The 19,707-nt window shown below is 35.6% G+C and overlaps 1 protein-coding gene across 3 annotated transcripts in view; it reads left to right on the top strand.

Moving 5' to 3' along the window:
- The window catches only part of LOC117163227 (uncharacterized), a 267,579-nt gene that overhangs the window by 159,181 nt on the left and 88,691 nt on the right, over positions 1–19,707 (top strand). Inside the window, exon 3 of one of the 3 annotated variants that reach the window (XM_033345307.2) lies at positions 6,136–6,186. The exons of the other annotated variants lie outside the window; for them this stretch is intronic. Coding sequence (XP_033201198.2) covers positions 6,136–6,186 — 51 coding nt within the window. The remainder of the gene's footprint in view (positions 1–6,135; positions 6,187–19,707) is intronic. 3 annotated transcript variants of the gene reach the window in all.

The following is a 19,707-nucleotide window of genomic DNA, read 5'->3' as shown; positions in this document are numbered from 1 at the left end:
TGCTAGACTGTTAATCTGGCGCTCGGACAAATAAAAATCTCGCAATACCATGAAGAAATTCTTCCAGTTCCTATTAAACGGTAAAAGAATGGGCGATTCAACACGTAAGTACGTTTCAATTCAAGAGAAAAGCGAGATCGCCACGTGATATCACTATGAGAATCTGTAATCGAAAACGATACTGTAAACAAAAGCGAGTTCACCGCATACAGAGTTTGTTCGTTGAACGATTATCGATAATTCGGCGAATTACGCGGTGTGTACCTGTACGAGCGACCAACGTTGAACAGTCGAACGATAACAGGTTTGGCGAACGAACGTTTCTCCCGATTTCTCTCGCTTCTTCGACGAATCAAGATCTGTTTACGCACGTAGGTGATATATCGGCTCATTGTACACGTTCAATGCTCGTTCAGCATCGATGACACTCGGAACATACCGGGAAAACTGTTCACGCTTTTCGCTCGGATATTCGTATACGGCTCTCGATTGATACGAGTTGCATTTCGAAAGACTGTCTGGACTCTCTTGCACAATAGTTTACTGTATAATTAATAATATTGGTAAAGCGATATGCCACGAGTTTATAGGTTATAGACTTTGATTGTACAATTTTGGAATTTTATGTCGAATTTGTTGTACTTGTGTGAAATAAGAAAGTTTATTTATATTTTAGCATTGACTGGATAGCTTCCTTTGAATAAGAATTACAATTACTTTGAATTGCAATTGGTCAGATTTACGTATAAAGTTTCAACTGTTTTATTAACAAAACTTGTTACTGTCATACGCTGTAAGAGAATCGATCGTTATTAATGTCTTGTAAAATTTCATTAATAGAGTTATTAATGTGCTTAATTAGTTTAATCGTGCAAGAGAGTCCTGGTAATCGTTAAGATGATTTTGGGTCAAAAAGCATAAAAATGGAGAAAAATAGTAAGCTGATCTACTAAAGTGTTTATCGAATTATTTTTACTTCATGATGGGAAAATTTCATATTCATGCTCTCTTTTTCAGATTCAATTTCATATTCTGATCATTTATTTTATTTATTTATTTTATTTGATCGTCGTATTTACGATCTAGTTGAATCTTTTAATCGAGACAAGAAAATAATATATTTGATTATTGGTACTGATACCATTCTACAAAACGAAATGAATAAATCATTCGATATGTTTAAACGAATCTTCGTTCGGTAAAGATCGATAAGGAGAATAGTACGTAATTAGTTGTTTACCACGAAAGCCATCCCCGACACAACAAACAAGTAGGAAACGCACGTTGTATGACCGAAGCCAATCCGCACCGGACGCATAATGAAGTTCCTGGTGAAATACTACGACTTCCTAACCGTCAAGTTTTCCACGGTGAGGCTTCAACTGCAGATGAAACTGTAGGCTACACTTTAGCGTTCAAGTTGTGAGTTGTTGGCACAGTGTGTCGGATCAACGCGATTGTTTCGTGATTTATTATACTTGCTCTGATTTTTTGATTGAAATATTCGCACCTCTTGAAACTATTGCTGTCGTAATCGCTATATTAGCGCTGATACGGTTCTTTTCAGATAAATTAATTTCATCTGATAGAATAACGATTCTTGTTATTTGTTATACTATTAGTGCTCTTCGTAAATTATTCCGATTATCAAACATAATCGATGATTATTAATTGTGTAAAATTTTTATTCGAGAAGCTGCGAATACTTCTGTAACCTATCAAATGCATTCGTAGTTGATTTATTCGCATTGCACGCATCGTAGAATAAAATGGCATGGCTGATAATTACAAAAGAGCTTGTTAATACTTGAATTTTATGCAACGGTTAGTATTTAGAGTAGATTCACCGATCGTCGAAAAAGACAATAGAAATTCGGTTATAGAAGAATTGGTAATTGTATGAAATAAATTAGCTATGAATATTTAACGAAGTTCATTTTGTCCAGTTTGAGAGATTGTTTCGAAGTACCTGCTAGTATACTTCAACTTTCTAATCAAACGTTCGTGCAAATATTCTGTATATATTTAGTTAAAAGGAATGTTTGACTCCTGTGCATCGTAAATAACACTGTCACCAGCAGATCGTAGAGAAAACAGTTAAATCAATATGTAGCTAAAGTATTTGAAACCCATTATTACCTACTATTTATTCAAGTAAAAACTATCTTCCAATTTTTTTCACCGCACGATATTATCATGCTACAATTTTACCTGTCATATAACAAAATGAAACACCATTCATACAACCTGTCTTATTCTTCGAGCGTTTTATTAATTAATTCGCTTTCCAAAAACCAGTGAAAGCGTTATCTCCTCGATACGACGAACTGTCTTAGTAGCTGCAGAAAAGTTTCAAGGATACCTTACCAAGAGATATCGAGTTGAACATGTTTCTCTCGACTTTCGTGGCGGTGTTATCGCGAACCCTAATAAAGCAGCAAGAAGAAACGACGCAAAGGAGATTCGAATTTTATTAAAAAGATCGTTGACAGGCCGACGTTATCGATAATTAGCCGCGCAAGAGGAGGCGACCGATAATGGCTCACCCGCAATACGCTATGACCTTTCCGACGTTTCCATGAAAGAATGGCATTATTGTCGACGAAGTTAGCACCGCGAAGGGCACGCGTTTCTCTTATCTCGTTTATCGCATCGCACCACCATTCAAACCCTCTCCTTGCCCAGTTTCATTTTGCAAACGATAATCGTTTTGTAAACGATTTATCAGGGTCAAGAAATTGTTCACACATAAAAGCGCGCAGATGTGTGGTAAAAGCAGTGTTAGAAAATGTTTACGAATAATCGAAGATTGCTACTAATTGCTGTTAATCATTCGCCTGATTTATGGCGTAGATCGACGTTTTACTGCTCGAGAAGTTTTACCATAAAGAAGAATACGTTGTTGTATGATTTTTCTTTCTCTCAGTAGGGGAGTTACTGTTTATGGAAAATTCAGAGCGGATAGGAAATATCGAATTGCGTAGTTTCAGCTACTTCGATGTCGATTTGATGATGGTATATATAATTACTAGAACTCTTTTGCTTAATAATTTACCGATTGGCGATATTGATAATCGATGAGTAACAAGTTGCAGGTTTGAGATTTCTCTCGTACAATTTTGCAATTTCTATGTTACACAGGGTAAATTTTGTTTGCAGAATTTCATTCCTTCTCACTGATACTTTGTAATTAACGATTTATAAAATGTCGCTAATAATATTAGTTCAATTGTGCAGGAGAGCCCAGGTGTGTTACAGGTTTAGAAAACAGCATATTGTTACATCAGTGGTTTATAGACTACGTGCAATAATTAATACAATAATTAATATATTACTATCCTTATGATCTATGAAAAAAAACGTGTATTAACCAAAATCTAATACATCGTTACGTCAATTATATGCGAAAAAAATATAGTAAAATGTATGTTAAGATACACTATATTGGACGATGACTAGCCAATGACGTATTGGAATGTTAATGACTTATGAACGGCAAAATACTACGTCAACTGCAACCATAACGTGTTGCTATGTAACGTAGTCTCGTCTCATGACAGTGGTAATAAAATTTCAGAACATTTCCTATAACATGCACGGTGTACTCGTAAAAGGTGTGTACAAGCATTCGAATACTTTCGTAAGCCTGTGTACGTAGTCGTACGTCAGCTGTGAAAGCGCTAATAATCCAATCGTCGTTAATTATCCAGTTCGCCAAGCTCGTAGCATTCACGATAACAGTTTTCACCAATCGAATGAGACGTTGGTTTTCCGATTCAATCGCCTACTGGGACGACGTTTATTTAATCCTCGCTCGAACAAGATCATTATACGAAACCAGCCCCTTTCACCAGTCGCGCCACGGTCGAGCCATCACGAGTGAAAAATTCTCATTCATTTTTAAAAGCTATAAAATGACTACAGACTTCGCGAGCGATAAAGGAAGAAGGAACATCTCGCGATCGCGATGAACCATGGCTGAGGCGTTTTAATCGGCCGATTGTCGAGATGACTTGCGAGAATCTGCGTTTACTTGGCGAGAATCTATCGTTAATCGGCTGTCAATTTGCAAACAAACGAGCGGTGATCGGTAAAAAAGATCATGAGACGCTCGTTAAGCTTTCGCTTCGAGCTAATATAATATTCGCGTTCGGCGTGCGTGTGGCTTTCGTAAACGAGGAAGGAGATATTTTTCCGTAATGCCTGATCGATCAAACTGCGATACGTATGTGTTTCTGATGTTTCATTGCACAAGCCAATTATTCAGGGAAGTTATCGCTTACGTGACCTTTTGGTCGAAACCGTTCGTCACGAGTAATTTCAGCATCTTAAAATCGTTCATTGTTAGTGAGAAGTTCATTCTTTGTTACGTTGATTATTCACGAATCTATACTTGGACGAAGCTTGTTTTTAACGATGGACATATATACACATTCGATTCTATACTCTTAAAACATAGTTTTGTACTTTGAAAATTCTTCGAAAGAAATATCTGTATATGCATACTTTTTATTAGAATATTGATTTTATTTATTTATTGATTGACTAATGTTATTAATTGCTTAACTAATGATTTATGCTCTATATTAAGCATAGAATTAAAATGAAAAAGCAAATTACACGGTGAAATATTATCTGCTGTACGATCAATATCATTTGGAAAATTCGCGATTCGTACCTCTGATCTTGAAAAAAAAAAAAAACTGTTCATATTTCTGATATTCTGTATATGTACACGATATTTCTGTTATTAATTGCAAACTTCGTTCGAGCTCATGAAATTGGTTTAAATAGGATGAAAGTCAAATATAGTATGGTAGGATGATTTTCATATCAGTCAGAATGTTTTGAAAGCATATGGTTGAAATTGATTGAGCTCGGTCATAAAACAAATCGCAAGGCAAGAGAGTTAAAGAAGATGAGGCCTGTCGGAGTCGGTTCCGCTCGTATTCTCCGTCAATTTGTTTCGTGGCGAAGGTTTTATCGAGACATCCATTATTCTTCGGTGGCAGAGGCTCAAAGAGCGCGCGGGAAACGACAAAGACCCAATGAACTTTATCAAGCGTGCACGGTGTGGAGTGCAGTGACACGTCGATGCAATTTGTCAGTCGTTGCACCGTGGTCTTCTCTATGAAAATTATCCGACTGGAACGTAGCCAATAAAACAGCCGTGGAAAAGTTTCGTGGCCATCAAAACCGGTAACCAACCCATGTGTAGCATCCATATGCTACAGCCTATAAAATGCAACCAAAGATACTTTGTTTTCTTTGTTATCAACTGAACCTCGTCTTAGGTCTTAGGTCAGGTGTTTTGTTAACGACAAAGTTAGTAATTAATAGTTAGATAGATACATAGATGGTAGATATTTATTAGTAAAATAAGAATAAAATGAGGTTGTTCACGTGGGCGGATCAACGTGTGTGTAGAGGATTAAGCGAGAATGCTAGGAAAATAATTGTAAACCGAGTTCCTTACTGTTTGTTAAACGATACAGTAATATGGTATATGTAAAGTAAATTGAAATTTTATTGAACAAATCGATGTTTTCGGAAAGTTATAAAGCTCAATTTATGATCTCAATTGATTTCCTGATGATTTAGACTTGTTAGAGTGGTCGATGAAACAGAATTTTCGAAATAAAAACCGAATGAAAATTAGGAAAATTGAATGAAAGTAAATAAATATCATGAGAATTCGTTTGCATAACAGTGAAAGATACGTATTTCTAAGTAACGTAGGAATTTCAATTCTATTTACTTACTCGTGTGTTAAATAACAAGTATGAATGAAGTTGTGAATTTGCAACGTAAACGTTTACTCCATAAATTTGTCATTTTTTGATGTAGAAAGTTTGTTTGACTGCGTAGAATGTCACTCGGTAATAAATTTCATTCCACGTGACAAATGTACTTCGTAACTTTTCGCTCTTTTATTACGTAGCTGAAATTCGTTTTTTTTTTCTTTCTTGTTATATCACTCTTTTTACTGTACTATGTTTTATTTCTCACGAATGCTTCTAACATTACACAAAAGTTATATTTACATGCAGCTAATGATCGTATTGTTACGAAATTATTTAATTCACAATGGAGCAATTGATCAATCGATTAATGGTTTTATTCTCTTTGTTTCAGGTGAGTAGGCGCTCCCAAGAACGTGCATCTCTCTACCAAGAGACAGGGAGGGTGAGTTAACTTGAGTTGAAACTATAGTGACATAACTTAACTTTATCATTCTACCTCCACATTATACAATTTGGAGGAAAAGAATCAGCCATTTTCTTTAATTTACTTAATCAATTCAAATCATCCAACAATTACAAAGTCTATATTACAATTTTCAATTGTATTTTTTAATAATTTGTTTTTTAATAATTTAATAATTGCAATTTTTAATAATTTGATCCGTCGATTCCTTATCTCTGTGTAATTTCAGATTTCAAGAGAATAATCTCTTTATTCATTATTTTTTTCTCCTATGATTTCGAAAGCATCGATGAATTGATCAAAATATCAAGACTTTTTAAACACGAAAGAAGAACTAAAAATTTTACTTTGTCGGGCTTAAATTATCAAGATATTAATTTCTCGATAATTCCATCACATCAGCCAAAATTCTTATCGAAGATCAATTGTACAATTACGTATATCTGTATGTAATTATGTAATAACGTTATAACAATATCTAATTAATCAGTAACGGTTAAATAGACTATTACTTATTTCCATATACTTTACATATTACATCGACATACTATAGCGAAAAGAATACGAGTCTAACATCGATAAATTATACTCAAGAAATTTCACCGAATGAATTTCTTCGCTCGTTGTGTTTCCATGCAAAATAGTTTTCAAAGATCTCGAGTGTCTTGTACATTTGAGAACCACTATCTTTCCGCTGACATACGCGTACGTACACAATGTGTTCCACCTACGTAGGAAAATGTCGATACAAGCCTGTTTGATTATCATGCATGTTGCGTTACATGGGACAGGAAGGGCTTTTTAATAATACCTTCGTGTTCGTTCGACACGTATCCGTTCACGGATGCGACGAAACGTTTATCGAAACATCGTGTTCGTATTGTACAGGGTGAAATTGAATATAAATAGGAATACGTTGCTGGATTAATTGCGTCGTGTCTCCCTTCTACTTTCATTTTTCTTTTTTTTTTTTTTCTTTCTTTTTACAGTGAACTACAGACACACAGTAGATAGGTTTCGTTGATAGTAGTTAATTTTTTGGAGAGACGTTAAGGGGAATTGGAAGGGGTAACGTTTCAATTAGAGAACAGAGAACAATTTAAATTATGCGTTTCGTTTTATTGAATATGTTACGATGTAATGAGGTGAACAGAATCGGTATCGTTTCACTTGTGGAAGAGAAACGAGTATTTCGAGTAGTTACGCGGTCTGATGAACCTTCCAATAATTTCCGTGTTGTTCTTTTCTTTATTTCAGTTTTTCTTTTTCTTCTATTTTAGTTTGAATAGATTAAGATTGACGTTCTGAAGTAATTTAACAATACTTCTTATTTCTTACTGGCTTTATATTTTATTATATTCCTAGAAAAATATGGAATAATGGAATAATTAAATGAAATTTAATTAGATTAGATTAGATTAACAATCTATAACAGGAATTTTGTTTATTTATGAGAGAGAAAGATTATGTAGAGATTACGTGTAATTTGATACAATTTGTCACTTTAATCCGTAATCTAGAAACTAATAATCGTTATAACGGGAGAGGTCGTTTGACTTCGCTATAACGCTAGTAAAAAGTTCAACAAATTGAATTATCCAGATCTACGGCAAATAGAATAAAATTTAGGAATTATCCTGTATACATAGTCCAAGTATATACCTGTATTTATAACTTAAAGTCACATGGCAATATAGAAGATTAAATTTCTCCCACTTTCGAGGAAAATTCTGATCACGCGCCAACTACTCAAATAAAGAAAGTCGCGAAGAGGAAATAAAAGAAGGAGAAAAGAGGAAAAGTGTCATTGTCAAAAAATAGAAGTTCGCTTGGCTGCTCTCCTGGGAAATGCGCCTTCCGAACGTAAATCGTTCTCTCGACCGAGTCGTTCGCTTTTAAATGATCAAGCAGACGAAGAAGTGCATCTCGAACGATTGTCCGATTGAACTCGAATGGGCTTGGGTGAATTTTAAAATCGTCTCGCGTAACTTGCCGTGGATCACGGCTCGTGTTTATGGCAGTCACGTAATTTCGTTGCATTACTCCGGCGGCGGAACGAGAGTCGCGCTAACGAAGACGAATCAATTATGTAAGCAACTGGGTCAGAAAAGTTCACGGTCAATTTCGCCCGTGGGATTGTGAGTACACAGAGACGGCCGTGATCGTGCAAGTAACTGGATCCTTGATACTCTGCCCGCGAAACTAAATGATTCGATTCCTTGAACCTCGTCCCCTTCAAGTGCCTCTGAATGTCTTTCCACGAAAGGCGAGCTTCGATTTGTTTTATTGGAACGACTGTTCGTTTTCTGCTGGTCTATTTTTGACACGACTTGTGCTAATATATGGGTGACCCAAGATACGTGAAGAGAAAGGGTTTGGTAATGGTATAGAGATATTCTTTCATTCTATATGCGAGCGAGATGAACCTGAGGGATATAGATGTGTAGAGATAAAAGAGAGGTAAAAGAAGGAAGGCAAAAATGTGTAAGGTTTAACAGATCGAGAAATTGAAATGTCATGTGCTGTAAGTATCAAAAACGAAAATTTATTTTTTTGTGGGGAAGGATGTAAATTTAATGGGAATAAGAGAAAAAATGATAGATACTAGAATAATGTAGTTTCACGATTTTATTTGTAATTTTTATATTAGAACAGTGATTAGCGGAACGATTGGTTTATCAGAATGTCAATTACGGGAAACTTTGAGAATGGCTCATTGTTATTCGAGGGTTTTTTATTTTTCTTTGATATTAATATTTATATAGTAGTTTAAAATAAATCATCTCCTTTGACATAGAAACGAGATTGTTCGACTATTCGAACAACATATGTCGTAAGAAGTTCGAATAGTCAACTGTATTAACAATTTTTATGTTACCACCACGGAAACAGAATGACAGGACGAGAAATGATAAAGATAATGATAATTTGCATTACTTCGGACTTTGTCGATAATCAGCCCGGTCCATTTATGTATATATTTTTCATATTTACAGAAGCTTAATGCCTTCAGTTAGAAATATGCATCCGCCTGATTTCCATGTGAAAGCATTTTATTGTCTTACAATAATCGTATTCGCAAAGGAATGGAAATGAATCGAACCCTTGGGCACCTTTGTCAAAGTTCTCCTTGTGAAACTTGCATCGATAATTAATTCAAGACTATTGGCAGCAAGACCATTCCTTGCATAAATCATCGGTATCGATAAGCCGACTACAGTAACGCGAAAATAATCGAGTTGAAAGTTTCTCAGAGTTTCGAGCGACCGCACAGTGCGGCATTTGAATGAGGATTCAAGACAAAAATCAAAATTCGCGGGCTAAGTACTTAGACAACGTCCGCACGTTCGCAGGCAACGTCCGCGCGTTCGCAGGCAACGTCCGCGCGGTCGCAGGCAACGTCCAAACGTTCGCAGACAACGTCCAAACGTTCGCAGGCAACGTCCAAACGTTCGCAGGCAACGTCCGCGCGTTCGCAGACAACGTCCGCGCGTTCGTAGGTAACGTCCGCAAGTTTGCACGTTCTCATGTTCCACAGTGTGGTATTTGAATGAGAATTCAGGCTAAAGGTAAAAAATGCATACAATGTGAAGTTTCTCTGAAACTTTATATTAGAAGATCCGACGCGAGTAAAAATCAGTTTTTCAAATCTTTATTAGTATTTTCCATGTTGCCTGGCTCAGTTTAAATATCTTTATTATTTATTTGTTTCTCTAACTACACACACGGTTACTTTTAAATAAATAGTACAGATGCCAGGAACAATCTCGCCATATTTTCATAAGTGTCATGCAGAAATCATTTACTCTCCCTTCCATTTCGTCAGATACTGTGGTAAAATTTAGCGAAGAACAGAGTTTTTGTATAACCTTTAAGATTTTCTTGGAATAAGTGTAATTAGAAATACACTCTTCGATGAAGTTACGATTACGGATAGATTTCGCTAAAGAAATAAACAATATTCAGTATAGTAGTTTGTAGCAGGAAAAAATTACACAACAATGTAATACAATACCTTCTTGACATAAAACAAACAAAATTACAGGATAATTTGAAACGCTTTTTTTTTATTGTACTTTAAAGAAAGAACGAAATTTTTAAATTGGAAATTAAATTTATACATATCTTCGTTCAGATTCTCTATATTCAATGTGTAACACTGTTTAACAAGATTTGACAAACAAGAATGTATAATGGATGAGCGAGCTAATTTTCAAGTGATGAGATTTTCATGTATAAACGATTTTTAGTAATCCTCTATCGATTTTTGAGGAAATTATTCTTTACATTTATATTACTTGTTTATAGACTTATAATATCATCGGATAATAAGATCAAAATCGAACAATGATTATTTCGATTTTACTACATTGCATGTCGCGCTGTGAATCATCGTGATAAAGGCGTTTCAGGATTTTCCAACGGAGAATATATCGCTCTTTAGCGAAGGATACTTCCTGTTTTTACAGTTACGATAAATTCTGTCACACGCTTATCTTTGTTTCCTGTCGGTGGTTTTCTTGTCTACGCTCGAAATATGCGAAAGATAAAAAACCAGGTAGCCGATACCAATCGTGTTTTCCTTTGGTTCGTAGCCAAGCTCGCCACTTAACGGAAGAATCTTCCGCACGTTTCATCGTGTATAATCTATTCGGTTTATAGTTTGTGTAATTTAGCGTGATTTAGAGGAAAAGTACGTAGGAAAATTTTATTCAGTTTTATTCAATTTTAGCTGAGCTTGGATCGTGTCATTGCGCTTAACGAAATATCTTTCGCGCGTTTCACTCGTATAATCGACATATAATAACCAGTATAATTCAATTTATAGAGGTAATTACCGTAATTTAGAGGTAATGTGTGTAGGTAGTTTGATTAAAAATTTTACTCAATTTTATATGGCGTTACGATGAGTTGTTATGTTTAATGGAAAATCTTCCTCGCGTTGTACGATGTAAAATTCGGGCTACGAAAATAATTATCGAAAATTTGATTGAACGGTGATTTCCAATAAAATTGTTTAAGAGATCTGATCGAAATTTTATTCAATCTTATGTATCTATCTAGTTTGGTTCATTGAAAGAGTTCGTTTGATTGAATTTTTTTACTATAGAATAAAACTAATAAGAATTCACGAATTAATTCACGGATGTAATCGGTACCAATTATTATGAAGTACCTTCCCTATAAATAGAGTTCGGATAAACGAAGCTCTATTTACCCGTATAGTATAGTTGATGCATCAAGTATTGTTTGATGCGGCAAATATAGTGGCCATGGGTGTCTTGTCACGAGAAGTCAAAGTTACTTAAAGTTTACGAGGAAATCGATTGATCATTGATGAGAGGTCAATAACGAGTTGTGTGATTAAAGATTGCGGTTATGAGATCGATTATGGTCTTATCATAGGAAATCAAGGACATTTGCAGATTATCGAGGTCATGACAAATTTAGGACAAGGTCATTCAAAGATTAAAAGAAGATGGCCGGGTCACGCCGAAAAGGAATGAGAACGGTTGAAGGTCATCCAGGTCATCGAAATTTTCGGGTAAAAGATCGAGGTCATTTAAAGCTTAAAGAAGATCGTCGAGGTCATGAAAAATGTAAGTTATATTGAAAGTTGTGCTGGTCCATGAAGATTATATTGCAAGAGTTCAAGATTACTTTAAAGATAAAAGAGATATTTGTCAACATCGTGTCGTAAGAATTTAAGGACGCTTGAAAATGAACGGAAGTTAGTTATTATTCGCTACTGTAGTAATGAAATTCAAGGAAGCATACAAGTTCATTGTGAACATAAAGTTCGCTTAGAAATTGGATTTTACAGTGCAATCGTTCTACAATACGCCGTTAGGAAGATAACGACATAATTACAAGTATGCAGCATGAAAGCATGTCTGGATTTTTTTATGGAAATTGTCGATGTAAACGAAACATTCTCGCGATTTAGTATTTTCATTTACTTGGTATTATGATAGTACTTTTCTTAAAAAATGCGGATATTAAAATTCAGAGGATTGCATTCTATTTTAAAGCGGATGGTTTCAGAGTCACGATATCTCTCGCACTGATCTAGTGCGATTTATGAATCCTACATAGTTTACAACCATCTTAAATATTTCGTTGTAATATTAAACGTAGCGTGTCGTGTTTATTTTTATAATTTATTTTTACTATCAACGGAGCTATTTATTTTCCGTGGATGTTTGATGTAACTGATAACCCACACAGTAGCTGTTTAATTTTTTTAAAGAATAGTCTCATGTATCGTTTGTCTCATGAACTTACAAACTCAGTGTTCCTATACGTAATAAATGATCGCGAACGAATTATTAATATTACGTTGTATAATTAGCAAATGTGTATCGATTAAAGATATTCTATATCCGATGTGTAGTAGTCGTATGCTGCTTCTACCACTTACATAATTAATTTAAAACGACGAACTCTAATGCGGCGTTCGCGTGTTATCTACATGTTTACATGTACTTTGCTTTTTTCAACGAACAACACAAATTTACAAACTTACATTTCTAAAAACTAGTTAAATAAAAGGAGAATTTATTAAAAGGTTGTCTTTATTTCTTTAAACACATTGATCAATATTAAACACGAAATAAATGTTTTGAACACATTACAAATCCGAAAATGAAAAAATTCGAATTTGTACGAGTCTTCGAAAATATAAACTTATTCTTAGATATATTATCGAAATATTAAACTTTAATTCTCATCACGTTTTTCCGATTTACATACCTTTCAAAAAATCAATAACAGGTGTACATAACATTCTAACAGTTGTTTGACATACTTCAAGCAATAAATATAAAACAGGATGTGCCAAGAATCGTAGCAATCGCTATTGCAGTTGCCTGTAAAAGGAGACTGTTACCAATCGAAATCACGGTTTTATCCGCGATCGATATCGTTTGTAAATAACTGACACGACGGTGAGTTAGTGGCAGCGGAACTCCGTGTTTAATCGATTGTTTTTAGAGCGCAATAATGAGCGTGTCTGATTAAGGTATCGACGCGACGCTGACAATATCTTTGCTAGGCTGATGCATTCCCTCGCTTATTCTCACGCCTATCGAACGGTAGCGAATACAAATGTTTACTATTTGAACAAGCAACGAGGAAAGTGACAGTAGCAACGCAAGGATATCGAAGATCGCGTTTCTTACAATTGTCGATAAATAAAAAGACGTCGGTTTGCAAAATAATCGTACGCATACGCATACTACCTTTGATTATTCGAACAACGTCAGTGGTCTTTTGAATAATTTAAATTTAAAAAAACAATTCAATTAGCAATATGTGTATTAAAAAATATTTATTGCCCATAATAAATCGTACGTGATAACTACATTGCGGATATTTATGCAAATTCGTGTTTATATGGCGGTGACTAAAAGATAAAAAGTTTACATCGCCAGTCATACAAAATATTTCCTTGCCGAAGGAGGCTTTCCTCGCTCGAATCCAAATCACGATTTCATTTTGTTCAACAATTATACCGTAATTACCAACGTCTCCCTAAACCGCCGCTAATTCGCTGTACAGCTAAACGCTGCTTTCTACTTCGACTCGAAGAAACTACACCAACATTCCGATAGTAAGAACGTTTAATAAATCCGGCAAAGTGAAACCTGAATCGAACCTAATCGCCTTCCGATACACGCATATTCAAATTTCTATTCGATACTATTCAATTTGCTGAAACGTAAGGCAACCCAACTGCAGTCTCGTTAATACATCTATCGAGAACCTCTTTCGTTTCTTGATATATAATTGCGGTTCGATGCTTTACGATTTCTCGGGTGCTCCATCTTCCATTTGGTTACAACAACGAGACGGCGATCGATCGTGTGAAAAGAAGGTGTGCCGGCTTGATTCCATGTCAATTATTCCCGGTGTCAACCTATTAATTAACACCCGTGTCCTGTAACTTTCTCTGGCGGGTCGTGATTGTTCGAGAGGCTCGAGAGGTTCGACAGAACCACCGCTAAAGCGGAACCGTTTCGTTCACTGAAATGGGTCGTCGCATGCCCGTCCCGCGAATTAATTAGCGGTCGAACAGGAAGAACGTCGCCGCCTAATTTGGCAAAGACGTCTAACGAGCGGTGTTTAAAGTGATGAATGGGCAGATGATGGTCCTTGATTAGGAGCTTAGGTGCAGCGGATGTTGGAAATTTGGATTTTTGCGGTGAAGTTTAACGCTTTGCGGTCCTAAGTAGAATTAGCCTCTGTTTTCGTTCTCTTTTAGCGAACGTAAAATAGATTTGTTGTATCAAAGTTTAGTCGTTTTTAATTCGATCGTTTCTGAGAAATAGATGTATTGTTAGTAGACCGCGAATTTTTATGCAAATTCATATTTTTCAGAACTCAAAGACGATTGTAAAAGTATAATATATAGCAATATAATCATAAAAATAATAAATACACCCTGTATACATATTATATTTCATATTTTATATTCTGTGGAATTTTGTACTTTTAAATTTCCTGTAAATGCATTTTTCCTATAATTGCAATTCGAAGTTTAGTTGTTAATTACGACTGCTACAGTCAAATTACAAAAAGCCATTTTGCGGTGACGTTTGAAGAGAATTAAGATTGATTTCCGATCGTCGATATAAAAACTATGGAATATAAAATTTGTTAGTTCTTCACAACATTTAATAGCGTCGGTATGGATCCAAATTATTGCTATACCGATTAATCAAAAACTTGAATACTTTGCTGAAAAATTCAATACCTGCTGTCGTATAATCCAGTAAAAGCGTGTGTAACATGTGAAGTTTCGAAATGACATTTAAAAGTTGGAGTTGATCTTCAGCCATTGATTGGATAGTTTGATAACATGAATTTTGATATTTTGCAACGACCTCTGGCGACGTCATCGCTGGCCTAGATCAGAAATTACCAGCTTGACGTTAACAACTCGACCAGGTAGGAGTAGTGTGTTGTTTGAAAGCTCGCGCCACGACGATAAATATCACGATGTTGGAAAGTATGCGGCCAGAGTCACGGCTTGCAATGAGAAAAACTATTTCCAACGTTTTTACGGAGCCATACGTTATCTTGCTGTCGATTCGTATCGTTGTCGGAAACTTTGTTTTCCACTCCACGTTGGAACGAAATTTTCCTCGTCATTTCAAAATCTGTCACCTTTTTCCGACGAAGGTTTAATGGATAATATTTCCAACTCAATGTTAAACTCTAAATTGAATCCTTTAAAGGGCGAAACTTGAACGTATATTTACGGCTTTAAATGTATTGATCGCAATTAAACATTTTAATATTCGAAGAGTTATTTGATTGGAAATTTTGCGACGTTCGTGAATCAGTAATTGTAGCGAATGCTCGATTACGGGAGATCGTTAATAGCAAATTGCACAGCTACTCGTTCATATAAATTCGCTAGTTAGCTGCGAATTCGCGTTGATTGGACGCGTGTCCCACCGGGCTTTCGGAGCCTTGACGTTAATGGAATTTACAAGTTCAAGTTGATGGGCCAGAAACAAAAATAGCTCCCTTGGATGCCCCGTTAGAAATAATTCACATCTTCGGTTATCAATTTTTTCACGACAAAATTTACCTATTTCGTTTCATCGTCTCACTATAGTTTCGTTCTGTTTCATATGTTTCAATGATTCGGTATAATTCAGAAGTTATTTAAATTATAATGTAAGTAAATTTTATTATTTTTGCCTGGATTCGTCTTTTTTGAATATGCTTGAAATTAAAGTTTTATATTTATGTCGATTTACATATACTATGAAATTATTTAATTTCGTAAAAACCAAGAGGCTTCTGCTTTCCACGAGCAAAGGAAATAATCGAAAGAAAGTTTGTCTGGGAATCAGAATTGAACCAGTCGTTGGAGGGTGAAGAAACGAATAGAAGGCAGTCCTCGAGGTATCGATGAATCACGAGAATCTCTCGTGTGCAGTAGACAAGGTCTCTGAATCGTTGTATTATGATACAATGCCAGGCGTGGGCTGTGAAGATTCGCAAATCTAATACACGTGGGCGTTGTGCGTGGATGCAATATTAATCGCTCGTAAATGAGAATTTTGCCGCATTAGACGTTAACCCGTGAAGTCTATTAGCCATGAATATTACAGCGTTTCTCTCGTCTTCTTCTTTTTCCAATTTCAACTCCTTTTTATTCCTTTTCCAAGATATCCATTTAACTTAAAGCATAAATAGAATTTACAAAAAAAAAAAAAAAAAAAAGAAACAACATATTAACGCATTCCATGTGAGAGAACTCCTACGATTCCTACCTTTCGTGGCAAGAATAATTGAAAAAAATATTTTTTACTTAATTTTCCTTAAAGGAATAAGTAGAGCACGCGTAAAAATTGTTGAAAAATATTTAACGAAAAGATAATGTGGAGACATGTATCGACATCGTCACTGAACTCCATCCTCCTCGATACTTGCATCGATTTCGCACTGAACATGTTTATTAATCTCGTAATAAATATTTTTCAAATTAAACTCAAAACCAGCCATGAATAATATCAGTTTAATTTACGACTCGCAATGCAACCGGAAGTAGTTGAGACTATTGGTCGCAGAAAGTAGACTGACCCGAGCGATACATATCTCTCGATACGGTACAACAGATTCGCTATCGGTTCCGCTTATCGGCGACCACGATAACAATGCCAAAGGATCACGCGTCCCTGGTGGTCGCAGGGACACACATTCAGAAATAACCAAGTTGAGGCAAGTGATTCAAGTTTGAGAACCACGGCGAGATTCTCGAGTGGGCGCTAAACATGTTTACTTACAAGATGCAACGATCCGAGATTCACACGGATAGGAGAGTAGGTACTCACAAAGTCCATAAACGCCTGCTTCGTGGCGACTATTCTTCGATACGATAAAACGAGACTTTCGTTTCTCGCTTAGGTTCTTAGCGTCATTTGCATACAGTCGTATCTCCACCTGGTCGCCAAGTAATCGACTCTGTAATCTTGCTTATCAAACATAAACCGTGATTCACATACGAGCAGTGTATTTTTATACAGGTTCGATATTCTTGTGTATCTTTGAGGAGGTTTCGAGGCGGTTGGTGCTGATGGGAGCAACGTAGTGGTAGAAATTAGAAACTGACCTCTTAAATAATTTTATCAAAGAATATTGCAGCAGCCAGGAGAATATACCGTTCGCTTTCCATATAGTGTTCGTATAGTACCTTTACAGGATTACTGCGTTTTTATACGCATTTCAAAAAATCAGAAATTATATGAAGTTGCAAAGATCTCTAAGCATCTAAATATTCCTTGATATTCTCTAATACTAAAAATTTGGTCATTTTTATAGATTGGTAATTATAGATTTTATAGATTGGTAATTTTTTATTCTAAGAAAATATCTCAGTGTATTCTACGAATATTCTATCCACATCTAAATCACACGATAGTCATATTCAAACAATAATTATATTCTTTGTGTACTGCCCAATATACAGGGTGGTTGGTAACTGGTGGTACAAGCGGAAAGGAGGTGATTCTACGCGAAAAAAGAAGTCGAAAATATAGAATATAAATTTTTTTTATTTTTTTTTTAAATTCTTCCATCGAGACAACGATCTACAGTGAGATCCGTTATAACGTACCGCACGCGTACCGAGCGAAAATTCAAAGTCGATTTTCTCGAAAACAAAGCTTCAAACGAAAAATGTTTATTCTATATTTTCGACTTCTTTTTTCGCGTAGAATCACCCCCTTTCCGCTTGTACCACCAGTTACCAACCACCCTGTATAATACCACCAAAGGGTAGAACGACCGCATTTTTTATTTATCCAAGCTTTCTTATCTACCTAATTGTTAATCTATCAACTGACATACAAAAGAACTATCTATATAGATAATTATCCGCTGAACGATCTAATCATATCGATGAATTGGCACGTTTCACTTAGCTTGAATCATCGCTGATTCAAATGACGTGTTGGCGCATTACTTCTTAGTCCATAGATTATTTAAAGCAACTGTACATGTTTAGAATGTTTTATAGTTTATTACATACTACGAGGATGCGACTCAGTGGTCGATAAATCATAGCGGAATTCCACTGGCGCTATACCACGTTGTATGATAAAATATCTCAAGGTTAAATTAAACGCTAATAAAACGGTGGAAAGCGTGCTGTGCTTCTTTGAAAGTTCAAGTTTCACGAGAAAATCCCTCTAGCGAGACCTTCGAAAAATTACAGCGGAACGAGAACGAACTTCTAGCAAACGACGCGACGCCCGTTTCATATCTTTTCCCTAATGCTATTATTTAATACCTCGGAGACCTTTTAGACTTACAGGTTCGTCCTTTACATTCTGACGTCTTTTTCAATGGCAGCTCGTGTCGACTATAGAAAGGTCACCGTGGACTTATTAATACTTCCTAGGATATTTTTACGTTGAATTGGTCCGATCATTCTCTCGATTAAAAAAAGAAATTTACATATACATGTTCGCGTATAATGTAGAAAGATACTGCACGGAGAGATTCGTATTAATATAATCTCATCAATTATAATACTTTCCCATAAATTACGATAATTTGATTGTTATAATTGAGCAATTATTATATCGAATAATTGGAAGAAAATTCTTCCTCCATATATTATATTTCTGTATATATTCGTACATTTATATGTCGGAGATGAAAGGAAAACCGGAGCCTTTCCTTTGCAATTTTGAGGAAGCCTTCTAACGCTTTAGCCTAGATTTTATCATAACTGTAATTAAGCAATTGTCATTTGTAATTGTTTGACATTTGTGAAAGCGAAAGTGGGTTTGAGGTGACAACTGGTCGCCGAACGTAGCCACGGTCACGGGATAAACGTTTTGCCTGACGAAGGTGTGGATCGGTTGTATTGTTCTCCCTAGAAATCACATAGAATTGTACTTTAGAGATGTCGATATAATGGGACACACGTTGTATTAGGAATCAATCTCCAGACAGAAACTGCCTAGTAACGGCGTTTGGATCTTTCTCGATGTTTCCAAAGAGCATACAACAAACTTTTGACAGAAATTGCCTAGCAACAACGATTGGAACCTTCTCGATGTCTCCAGCGAGCATATAACAAACAAATGCAGTCGTATAGCGAAAAAGATTTTCATCAGATATTCATTCGTGTGATCGCCTTAGAAAGTGATACATCGAGCAATTTACCGAGTGTCTCAGCAATCGTATTTTTTGTGTTTAAAATTATTCTACGCATAGCAAAGAGTTATCCCGTTGACCGTGGATTCGTTTGAACCCCGGAAACATTGTTAATAGCGTTAATTAAATTCATTATTCGTTAAACCTATCAATCGTTAATCTCATTATTCGTTAAATTTGTTATTCGTAAGACATATTATTCGTATCTCTTATTGTTCGTTAAACTTATTATTCTTTAATCTAATTATTGGTTAAACTTATCGTCTGTTAATCTTATCATTCATTAAACTCAATATTCATAATATTTTGTAAAATCTT

Source organism: Bombus vancouverensis, chromosome 2 (genome assembly GCF_051014615.1).
Source record: "Bombus vancouverensis nearcticus chromosome 2, iyBomVanc1_principal, whole genome shotgun sequence".
Lineage (NCBI taxonomy): Eukaryota > Metazoa > Arthropoda > Insecta > Hymenoptera > Apidae > Bombus > Bombus vancouverensis.
This window is presented reverse-complemented; position numbering and strand designations above follow the sequence as displayed.